The sequence below is a fragment of the Mus pahari genome, chromosome 5 (assembly GCF_900095145.1).
Source record: "Mus pahari chromosome 5, PAHARI_EIJ_v1.1, whole genome shotgun sequence".
Taxonomy (NCBI): domain Eukaryota; kingdom Metazoa; phylum Chordata; class Mammalia; order Rodentia; family Muridae; genus Mus; species Mus pahari.
The window spans coordinates 85,748,312-85,760,980 of NC_034594.1; the positions used below are offsets into that span (position 1 = coordinate 85,748,312).

The 12,669-nt window shown below is 32.7% G+C and overlaps 1 protein-coding gene across 6 annotated transcripts in view; it reads left to right on the forward strand.

Moving 5' to 3' along the window:
- The window catches only part of Cdh7 (cadherin 7), a 152,761-nt gene that overhangs the window by 64,684 nt on the left and 75,408 nt on the right, over window positions 1–12,669 (forward strand). For all 6 annotated transcript variants that reach the window (XM_021197642.2, XM_029539124.1, XM_021197640.2 and 3 more), the window contains 2 exons: window positions 498–617; window positions 8,831–8,998. In XM_021197642.2, the coding sequence (XP_021053301.2) occupies window positions 498–617; window positions 8,831–8,998 (288 nt within the window). The remainder of the gene's footprint in view (window positions 1–497; window positions 618–8,830; window positions 8,999–12,669) is intronic.

Genomic DNA, 12,669 nt, shown 5'->3' on the forward strand with positions numbered 1-12,669 from the left:
AACACTTATCAAGGAGATAGAGTAAGCACTCAATATAAATTTAAATGGACAAAATATACACTATAAAGTTACAGATTTTTATTTCACGTTCACTCTTGATCATGCATGATATTAGATGAGCACAAGTTTGTTCTAAGCTCTCACTCTGCCTTTGAGCCACTCCTTGAATCTTGAGACAATGCTCTGAATGAAAGCTTTTCACCTGAGCATGATGGAAAGACAACTAATATTTTAACCTCATTTGGCTCTTAGTTGATTTGAATCTAAAATTCATCATTCATTATATTTAGGTAGTATTTTAATCTAAATATATTCATACTGCCTATTTCAAGACTTGTTATTAAATTTTATTTCTTTGGTTTGGTTTAAACAACAAAATATACTAGACTGAAATTTCATGTGCCTTGGTGAAGACAAATTAAACATAAGAAATAAGTGTAATCTAGAATTTCTTTTGCTTGGGAATTTAATCCAAAGCCAATCTAAATGTCACCTAGGAACTTCAGTGGTACAAGTGACAGCAACAGATGCCGATGATCCTACCTATGGCAACAGTGCTCGAGTGGTCTATAGTATTCTGCAAGGACAGCCATATTTCTCAGTGGAACCCAAAACAGGTATGAAATAATATTTGCACTTATGGTAGCTGTCATTTATGTCTTGGAGTATACTTAATATTTACTTTCTATTACTATAATACTAACAAGTCCATTTACATTCTGCTTTTCTCAGTATGTCAAAATCACTAAAAATATCCCATTATTAAGGAGTTATCATCTATTCTATTCCATTTAACTAGATTCATAAAAACATTAAGTAAAATGCCATTCACAAATATATCACATGTGATTCCTGACTTTATTAGGACATTTTCATAATCTGCTTGCACATTTTAATTTTGTTTTCTGTATTAATTTCATGTAAAATATTGGAAATTCATAATTTGAAACAATCAAAAATATTTTTTAGCAACATAAATAGGAAGTACATATAAGCCAAACTTAAAAATGTTAGTTCACAGGAAAATTAGACAAAACAGTGAAATACTAAATTAAAAACAAATTATTTTTTTCATTTTGTGTTAAATTCTTAGAATATTTATACAGTTGTCTTTGTTATAGTTTAGTTTTAAGTAAAAATAGTAGAAATTAAGTGATATGCTGTAAAGATTTATTTTCATCCAAAATGTTACTTTTCTCTCGTTCTCTTCTTGTGGAGAGGCTGGTTTGTCTCAATATTTTAAATTTCCCTCACTGAATATTTTGTCAACAAAGAGATGACACCCTCAGGATAATTCTAGCTGAATATTTTAAAGGAAATGATTCTGTTTATCGTATTTCCCAAAGTTGAAATATTATTTCATTCACAAATAAAAGCAAGGGCAAATATGTTGAATGTGTTTGTGAACAATAATTATAATGTACATGAGAAGTAAATACAATTTTAGTCAGTCATTAAATTTTCAATACATTTTGTTATGCATTATTTGGCCAGGTATATCAAACAAATCATAAAGTTTGGAAATATCAAAAATTTTTAATAGAATAGAAATAATTATAATTAATCAGTCTAGTGTTGAAGGTGAATAAGTGAAAGCATTTGGTTTTGCTATGAGCCATGTAAATGTAGAAAGTGTGCATGTTGAACTGAATGTCAGATTGGAGATACAAAGTTCAGACACCATGCTCTTGATTTATGTAACCTGTTCCAAATGGCATGGACTTTTAGTCTTGCCGCAGACTGTAGAATTTTTGTCTGAATTAAAAATCTGAAACTACACTAATTAGTCAATTGTGTATGCTATGGGATTACGTTATTCACGGTGACCAAAGAAAAGTCAATTTTACTTTCTAAAATATAATAGATTCAATTTGAAAGATGTTGAGAAACATATTTTTAATACTGTACCCATGACCACTATTTGGATAACTCTTCCTACAACCATTCATACAGATATTTTTCGTGAGTCTTGGTTCATTAAACTACTTATACTATTCATATTTGCTGTTTTAAAAAAATAGTAACATATTTTTGTGGTAAAATAGAAACTACTACTCCTGTGTGACTAGAGAGCAAAAATCAAATTTTAGTCTTGCTTGCACATGTCAGTATGTTGTTTATTTACAAGAGGAATAACATTTTTCCATTTCTTCAAATTTCAGAATTTTATAGAAGATAGTGGAATTCTAATAGAAAAAAATATGCTAAATATGATAGACTCAGGCAATCACTCTTAGATGTGCTGCATAAAGTTTCATATGTGATAATAAAGTAGCTAAGTTAATAACTCAAAGTGCTTGTCCCATTAATGCAGTGTTTATGCACTATATACATGCCAAGAGGGTAGTGATATTTTCTACCATAATTTCTCCTTCCAAAAAACCATATTGTATGTAGTAGGATAAAATTAATATGGACAACTTGCTTAAAGACATAATCCATGTATGAATATGTCTGATATATGACAGGAATAGTTAAATAATTTCCAGTCCAAAACAAAAGTAACCCATTTTAAGGTTGTATTGAATTGTCTCAGAATTCAGCAGAAATGTAAACCAAGTAAGCAGATAATGTCACTTACAATCTCAAAGCTAGTGCATTTCCTTTAGACAGGGACAATTCTGGGTTAAAACTTTTGAGAGGGACAAAAATGTCCAGAGACTGAAGGAAAGACAACGCCCCACCATGTGATCTATTCCATCTGCAGATACCAAACCCTGACACGATTTTTGATGCCAAGATGTGCTTAAAGACAGGAGCCTGATATAGCTATCCTCTGAGAGGCTCTTCCTGCACCTGACTAAGGCAGATGCAGATACTCACAGCCAACCATTGGACTGAACCTGGGGACCACAATGAAAGAGTTAGAGGAAGGACTGAAGGAGCTGAAGGGGATTGCAACCCCATAGGAAGAACAACAGTATCAGCTAACTGGACCCCTCTGTACTCCCAGGGTCTAAATCACCAACCAAAGAATACATGGATAGGCCTATGGCTCCTGATACATATGCAACAGAGGACTGCCTTGTCTGTCTTTAGTGGGAAGGGAAGCCCTTGGTCCTATGGAGGCTTGATGTACCAGAGAAGGGGGATATTAGAGGGGAGAGGTCAGAATGAGAGGGTGGGCGAGGATGCACCCTCTTAGAGGCAAAGAGGAATGGGATGGGGTGGGAGGTTCATGAGAGGAGACCAGTAAGGGGGGTAACATTTGAAATGTGAATAAATAAAATGATTAATAAATTTTAAAAAATCTCAAAGACAAGATGCCAGCTCAGCAAAAAAGAATTCAATCCCAATGCTCATTTGCCACTTGATAGCTGTTTGGCTGTAGTTTAAATGTGTATGAAATTTCTCTCCATGCATGCCTGTGAACTACATGGCCATACAATGCACTGGAAATGAATATATAGATGAGTGTTATCAATCATGCAGGTATAAGGAATAACTTACGAGATGTTTCTCCAGTTCCCATTGAGGAGTTTTTTTTTCTTGAATATACTACTTATGGTCACATATTAATACCTGCTATATGTTATCTGAGGACTTGTTTTAACTCAATTTTATGTCACTAGCTCATAAGACCTGAAACCTCTACCTATATGCCTTCCATCATTTTCCATTCTCTGATGTCATTTATACAATAGTTTAGACACAAGCTTTTTCTCCCATTCACCTACACATCCTCACATCAGGTATGCTGGCTGGCCCAGTGATCCCATGCATTTGCCTGTCTTTTCATCTTCAGTGCTCAATACAAGTCTGGTTGTGTATGGAATCCTGGAATCAAGCCTAGGGGCTGATACTTACTGGTCCACCAGACAAGAGCCAAGTGTTCAGGCAAAAGAGCCTTCAGTGTACATTTTACATTTAAATAATCACTTCTAATATTTGACGCTCCGGTTAAAATTTATGGAGAAACACAGACTTCAGGAAGGGATTAATCTTTTCTATGTCAGCTATATAGCAATTATATTTTATATTTAGTTTTGGATTCTTTCATTTTCCCAAGAAAAATTTCATGTAAAAGCATAGCATTTTCATAGTATACTTATGCTTTTGTGTAATCTTTGATATCTGAGAAGAGTGCCAATTTATTTATCAGTGGAAAATGTACAGATTTGAGCTTATGGCCCCTTTGCGGAGTTAAATCCTAGTTACCATTCTATTACCGTTTACTCTAGGAGATATTTGCTTAAGGCAACAAGATTTAAGTTCTATGGTATTTTGGTTTCTATGTTCCTTTGAAATATAAGTTTCAAGATCCAATCTTATGTACTTATCTGAAATAATTGAAGGCTGCTTTTTCAAAGACCTATTTCATCATGTCCCTATTTTACAATGTACAAATCCTGCTGGTTTGCTCTAGTTTGCTCTAATCCTGAGGCTCTATGGATAGATTACTGAATAATTCACAACATTTGCATCTCATAGTTCCCATTGTATTATCTGGTCTATTTATCTTCCCAAGACAGATTAAGCCTCACAGTACACATTCCCAAGTATTCTTCTTTTGTTCTCTTTGTTTGACTTTGAATTTTATTTCCTAATTACATGCTGCTCAATATAGTTCAGATTTTTCATTTTTAAATTCACGTTGATTTCATCAGTTTCTATTTTTCTATTCAAAATGAGTTTCTGGGGGTTTATTATGCTTAGAGAGGGGTATCTTTTAAGAAAAAGTGATATTTGCAGAGGCCACCATTGCTACCCAATTTAAGTAAGTGCTGTTGTCTTCTCAGCTGTAATTTGGCAATTCATCATATTGTGTTAAAATATGCTGTGAGTGTTGCATATTTTTCCTAGGTCTGTACTGTTTCTAAACATTATGCAGCTTAACAGCCATCTGTATAAAGTGAAAGTAATTAATAAGTAGTAATTAATTTTAATTCTAAGTAACTAATTCTAAGATTTATAAGGTATATTGACAGAAGCTGAATGTATAGCAGGTAAATATATTTAGTTCATAATCACATACACTGTTGTTATTCATAGGTCTATATTTACATAAAATTGTTTTTGAAGATGGACCCAGGAGATCTGACATGAAAAACAATTCAAAACAAAGGAAAGAGGCGGATGGTGTGATTATCCGATATACTGTATTTGCAGATAAAGTCATTGCTAATACCAGTGGCTTTCTTTTAAGGATGGGGTATACCTATTTGAAAATTGTTGCATCAAATGACTTTATTATCTTCACCTCTAACATGTGTTATTAACTACAGAAATAACAAAGAAGCTGATATGCCCAATTTTTAATTTTATGTTCTTGGAGTAGTCAGAACGACTATATAAAATAAAAGCAGTCATAATGGATGAGAGGTGCAAAATTAGTTGTTGCCACTGGAAGTGTACATGGAATCTTGGTCCTTACAGGATGATAGTTTTCATAAAAAGTTAGAAAACTTGTGTATCAAAACTGATATTCAAAAGTTAATATGAATCTTTTCAGATTCTGGTTTTCAATGTCATTTAGTTGTAGTGAAGCCAATGAATTGACCATTCATAACTTCAATATCTCTGACCTGTGATCCCTTTGACCATGTGTTATTTGAAACAATTTAAATAGAGTGTGCATAAAGATTGCAATCCCTAAGCCATCACTTCACTGTGATTGATTGCAGGTAAAAGAGATTCTTACTTAAATATGATCACACTGAGAAATTACAAACACACAGTAACTTAATAAGCCATCATAGTTGGTGGAACATTAGAAAATCATGAGAATGTTTTCCCTCAGACTACAGAAGAGACACTTGTTGAACAAAAGCAGATTTATATTCATGCCTTCTATTCTGTATGTGTCTATTAGGATAATTTCTGAAAGTGAGTTATGAGTAAATCAAAGTTTCTTAGATATGGAAAAATTTGGCAAGCATAAAGTTCAGATTTTATGTATCAGTTTGAAATAAAATATGTAAAACTGAAAAGAAAGCAGAATATTTTCCTGAAGTGCTAATGATAGATTTATTTTTCACTAAATATGACTTAATAATCATTGATTACTGAATATTTTTAATTTCATAATGTTACTATAGAATATAGGGATCCAGTTTTATCAGACTAACACTTTATATCCTATTATATTATAAATTACTTACTCTGTACCTATGTAAGTGTGTGACTACATAACTATTGACTAGTAAAAATATATTGTAATGTCTAAGGATACTTTTCCACACTTCAAGCTAACAAAATTTAAATAACTAGAAATGAAGTATTGCTAGGTATAAGTATCGAAACTCTAGTGAAGCCTGTTATTTCATCCTTGTGTAGTAGCTCAGGAATTTGAAAATTGCCTCTCCCACCTGTATTCAGTTAGTTCTAAGCTTTGTGATTATTTTAGCACTGGGAGAGTGCCATTAATAAGATCTTTTATAATGAGGCAATTAGAGGTGTGAAAAATAAGCAGCTAACTTTGATAGCCAGATTCTATCATAATGGTGTTGTAATTGCTTCAAAAAATAATAGCACTAAGTAAACCTTGAATGTCAAATGCATCAGAATTACTTTCAGTTTTAGTGTGTACATGTGTGTGTGTGTGGGGGGGTGTTTGTGTGTGTATTATGCATTTTTGAATGTGTATAAGCCCACATGTATGTGAAAGTGTGTATACTTGTATTCAGAGACACATGTGGAGGCACCAGGTTCACAATGTCTTCTTTCTCAAACTCTACTTTTTTAATGAGGAAGGTCTCTGAGTGACCATGGAACACCTCAGCCATTTCCACTATTCTAGCTTGTCAGCTTGACCCAACATTCCTGGTCTCTGTCTCAGAGTTAGGATTAACGATGGCTGCCACACCTGCTGGACCTCATTATAAGTTCTGTGGATCCAAACTTGTCTCCACTTTTGCAAAACAAGACTTTTATTCACCAAACAACCTCATATACATCTCCAATTTTTTTCTGATCATATGAAATATTGTGGACTTGTTTGTACCACAGTATTTTGCAAAGGCGGTAAGAGATACACATTAATATTGGAAGAGAAAAAAGAGAAATGAACAGAAATAAAACATTGAAACCATAAATAGATTTTTTTGTAAAATAATTCATTTTTTTTATTAAAATGAAACATGTTGAGCCAAATTCTCAATATTACCAGTTTTTAATTAAAAAGTTACACAAAACTTATTTTTAAATAAAAGCAAGAACAAAAGATGTAAGCACATAAGTTTGAGAATTTAAAGAATAAGAAGGTATCTTTGGAGATATTCATGCTGAGTGAGGTCCATGCTAGTTTTACTATGGATTTTGAAATAAGGAAAAACATGAAATATTCATAAAATCATTGCAGTTCATAAAGGGTACTTTTGATTAGACACTTCACACATGATGCTGTTGAGCAAACAATATTGTTTTCACTTTATTTCAAAAGTAAATAATCAGTATGCAGACAGCAGAAAAGCCACTGGGGAGTTAATTTGTGATGCTCTTCGTGTACCTCTTATTCACAGTTATACATAATGTGCACAGGAAAGGTGTTTGACATTAAGAAATAAAATTTGGCCTAGGTGAATAGGTGTTATTCAAACATGAAAACATAGAAGTACTACAGATGTGATGTGTATACATACAGGTGTGTTTGTAAGTGTGATTATGTTTGACAGACAGAATTAGATATAACATAAATAGTTATATAAATTATAAATGCCATTCATCCTGTAGTCTTGTTACTTGAAAATAAATTCTTATATGTATTTGGAGTGGGATAGAAGAAATGACAAATTAATTATCATATCCTTTTTTTTATGTTCACATTATTGGAAATAAGACAGACACTTTATTTGTAAATTGCTATTCATTTTCCTATCTTTGCTTGAAAGTTTTAGTTGTTTTTGCCCCCATATGGTATTTTTACCTCGTGGCATTTTGGAACCAAAGCTAACACAGAAAACACACTGAGAAGCAGAAAAGACTCTTGGATGTTGATGATGATATGATGATGATGATGATGATGATGGTGATGATGATGATTACTGAGACAGAGTATTCTAGGATGTTCTGCAACTCACTGTCATTAAGGATTAGTTGCCCTGAGCAACTGATCATCTGTTCTCTATCTCAGGCATGCTGAGATTATAAGTTTCTTTTACCTGGCTATGTGGTTTTAATTTTTAGAGCCAAGCTGTTCTGGAACTCACTATTGCCTAAGAACAGTCAAGGTATGAGGCTAAACAGATTTTTGAGGTGGAGAGGTAAAAAATAGAGAACAGAAGTAAGAAGGGATAGGTTCATAAGTGGAAGAAATGTTCACATCTTTCCTGTGAGTAATGAGGGTTTTCTAAAAATTCTAAGTGTGCCATCTTTTTTATTTGTGAGGTTTCCTCCAGGTATCACTATGACACCTGCCAGCTACTCAAATACTTGAAGGTGTACAATTTAGCATGCAGGTGAGGTTATAATGAAGTTAGAAGTTCTTTCCATTCCCTTTGGCAGCTATGTTAGATACAGCCAGTTAAGTCACAAGAAGTAGAAATCCAGGTCTACATCTATCAGAGATTAGGAGTATCCTGGCCGAGTAGATGTTTCGCCAGGTAATATAGGCATGACTCAGAGTAACAAAACCTAAAAACTTTCAAAGCAATACTAAGAAGAATGCATTGTACCATTTTCTCTGCATTTTAGTAGGGCGTGCAAATATAATCTGTATTCTTTGAATGATGTGAAAGTGTACATTTGAACTATATGTCTCTTTTGTCTTTAAAGTAAACTAATATATCAAAGCAAGCTAAAAAAAAAAACTGAAGAGAGACATTATCGATATTCGTTGCTACTGTAATTCAGTGGATTCTGGTGTGCTTTACTGAGATTTAAAATCTTACAGGGGTCATCAAGACTGCCCTTCCAAACATGGATAGAGAGGCTAAAGACCAGTATTTGCTTGTCATTCAGGCAAAGGATATGGTTGGTCAAAATGGCGGACTGTCTGGAACCACCTCAGTTACCGTGACCCTAACTGATGTCAATGATAACCCACCTCGCTTTCCAAGAAGTAAGTTATTCAATGCAAAGAATAATATAAAAGAAAATGTTTATAACAATTTTTTTCAAATGCTTTTAAACAAGTAATTCTTAAGACTTTCTCCTAGTTTTGCATTTTATCAAGGGCTTAATTTAATCACACTCTAGGGAATAGTAAGGCTAATATAGAGATGCTTTCACAACTTCGTACTTCTCTCTAAATACAATAAAATATCTCTTGAATTTATACTTTAAATACTGGGTAAGTTTTCTTTGTAATTCTATATTTATGCTTATCAAAAATTTTATATTTTGCTTGTAAGAGTTTAAAATTGTAATCATTTATTTTAAAGTAATTTTTACTATAATTATTAACATTTTCAGTCCACAAATTGATGAGATTCATGTCATTAAAATTGTATGCCTATTCTATGCTTTTAACCAGGTAATACACAACTCACATTCCTTTTAAAATTATACCACATCTCTCTCATAAAAAAAAAATAGATAAACGTCTTAAAAATACCACAATCCAAAGCATCAGAAATCTACAGTCAGATGATCTTCTGCACAAAGTGTCTTTTGACAGATCCCTAAATTAAAATTAATTAATTAATTAATTAATTAAAAAAATACAAATTTGTGTCTTGTTTATAAAATTCTTTTGTACTACTCTTTGTATTTGTAGCATGTAGGAGTTCTTTAGAATGTTATAAATTGTTTTCTTCTTCCTTGCTTCCTTCCTTCCTCTCTCTCTCTCTTTCTTAATTTCATTGACAATTGTGTCACATATATGATGTCTCATTATAATATTGTCCATCATTACCTGCTCTTATTCCTTCCTCAGAAGCCCCTTTTTCCAGAGTCCCCTCATCTTTTGTTTGTTTGTTTGTTTGTTTGTGGCCAACTGCATTTACATTGCATTATCTGAATGAACCTTGGTAATTGGGCAGATAATTACTACTACAAAGTCATTTTTTTTTTTTTTTTGCCAGTGGCTACTTTAATGAAGAGGACTCTTATCTCTCCAGCAACCCCTATGTCTAGTTTAAAACTTACAGGTTAGGGGGAGCTGTGCAATGTCTCTAAAATGGTTGTCTAGTAAAAATATGGAACCCAATTCACTACCAACAAACAATATGGATCAGCGAAGTTGGTTAACATGCAAACTCCTATTCTTTTTTCATTCTAATAATAAATGTTTTGATACCACATATATATATATATATATATATATATATATATATATATTCATTCCAAAAGCATAGTAAAAAAATTCCATGCTTTTTATTAAAAATAGTCCTTTATGACTTTGAAGGAAAAAGGGTTTTAGAAAAGAAACACAATGACTGCTTTTCTCTAAAGCTTGAGAAGTGATGATATTAACACATTTAATTTCTGTGTTTCCCATGCCATTCTGATATGAAGCCCATCTTTTCCAGTGTTTAGTTGCCTTCCCTAGATTATAAAGTAAAGAAACAAAAATGTATTTTTTTTTCTGTTTTTCATTTTACTCATGTTTTCTCCATAAATTGGTTACTACTATATCTTCGAAATCTTTGAATTTTACTAAGGTCACCTATATGTGTGCCAGGTATCCATTAAAAATATTACACATATATTGTGATCATTTTAAAAATTTCAGTATTCAATCTTTCAAAATTGTAGGTCAAAATGGCAATGCCCCTTTCTTTTCAACGTTCCTCTAAAAGACATTCTGTTCCCTATATATGGCACACTACAAATGCAGCATGAATTTACAACCAGTAGAGTATTACGTAAAGTTCAAGGGCAAGAAAAATAAATGGTTAGAAGAAAATTGTCAAGGAACATATTTGTGGGTGCTGTTCTTAATTTTTCCACATCTGCCTCTTAAAATACATTTTTATCTGAAAATGGGTGAAAAGGATTATTAAGGATATGGAATTTGTTTCTGTATGTGATTCCTCTTTTTCTTTCTTTCCTCTCCTTTAAAATAATTCTACCTATTATTTTGTAATATTATGTCTGAAATCATGGCTACAGAGGGCAGAGATTCAACTCTTTTATCTCTAAAAGATATCAATGAATGCAGGCTTATATTACCTTTCCAATGGCTTCTTGCAAAGTATTGGAGAAGTTTCTTTGTAAGTAATACCAAATATGAGAAAATTAACAAGCTAGACAAACTTTTAACCAAATTAGAAGGCACAGAGACAGTATCCAAATTAACAAAATCAGAAATGAAAAGGGAGACAGAAACTGAGAAAATTCAAAACATAATCAGATCCTACTACAAAAGTCTACATTCAACAAAATTGGAAAATCTAGATCAAATGGATGATTTTCTAAACAGATATCAGGTACCAAAGTTAAATCAGGATCAGATAAACCATCTAAATAGCCCCATAACCCCAAGGAATTAGAAGCAGTCATTAAAAGCCTCTGAACCAAACAAACAAAAAAACAAACAAACAAAAAACAAACAAACAAAAAAAAACCCTCCAGGCCAGATGGTTTTAGTGCAGAATTTTATCAGACTTTCAATGCTTCTCAAACTATTCCATAAATTAGAAATAGAAGGAAGACTATCCAACTCTTTCTATGAAGCCACAGTTACACTGATACCTAAACCACAAAAATACCCAACAAAGGAAGAGAATTTCAGACCAATTTCCCTTATGAATATTGATGCAAAAATACTCAAAAAACTATCACAAATGCAATTCAAGAACACATCAACATGATCATTCACCATGATTAAGTACACTTCTTCCCAGGAATCTCTAAATATATAGAAACCCATCAATGTAATCCACTTTATAAACAAATTCAAAGATAAAAAAAAAAACCACGTGATCATCTCATGAGATGCTGACAAACTTTTGACTAAATGCAATACCCATTCATGTTAAAAGTATTGGAGAGATCAGGAATTTAAGACCAAAATATAATAAAAACAATATACAGGAAATCAATACCAATATCAAACTAAATGGAGAGTAACTCAAAGCAATTCCCTTAAAATCAGAGAAGACAAGGCTGCCCATTTCTTCCTACCTGTTCAATAATTAATCAAAGTTCTAGCCAGAGCAATTAGAGAATAAAAGGAGATCCAAGGGGTACAAATTGGCATGGAGGGAGTCAAGATATCACTATTTTCAGATAATATGATAGTATACTTAAGCAACCCAAAAAATTGTACCAGAGAGCTCCTACAGCTGACAAACAACTTCAGCAAAGTGACTGGTTATAAAATTAACTCAAATAAATCAGTATCTTTCCTCTATTCAAAGGATAAATGGGCAGGGAAAGGAATTAGTGAAAGAACAATCTTCACTGTAGTCAAAAATAACATAAAATATCTTGGTGTGACTCTAGCCAAGCAAATGAAAGATCTGCATCACTAGAATTTCAAATCCCTGAGGAGTCTGTAGAGAGGTAACCAGGAAGTGGGATATCATTTGAGATGTAAATGAATTGAATTATTAATTTTAAAAAGTCACCATAAATAAGTAACCCAAGATGTTCCATGACAAAACCAAATTAAAACAATAACTTTCCACTCACCCATCCCTAAAGAGGACAGAAGAAAACTCCAGCTCAATGAGGTTAACTACACTCAAGAAAACAAAAGAAATATATAATGTTACATAAGTAAAACCAGAATCTCTCTCTCTCTCTCTCTCTCTCTCTCTCTCTCTCTCTCTCTCTCTCTCTCTC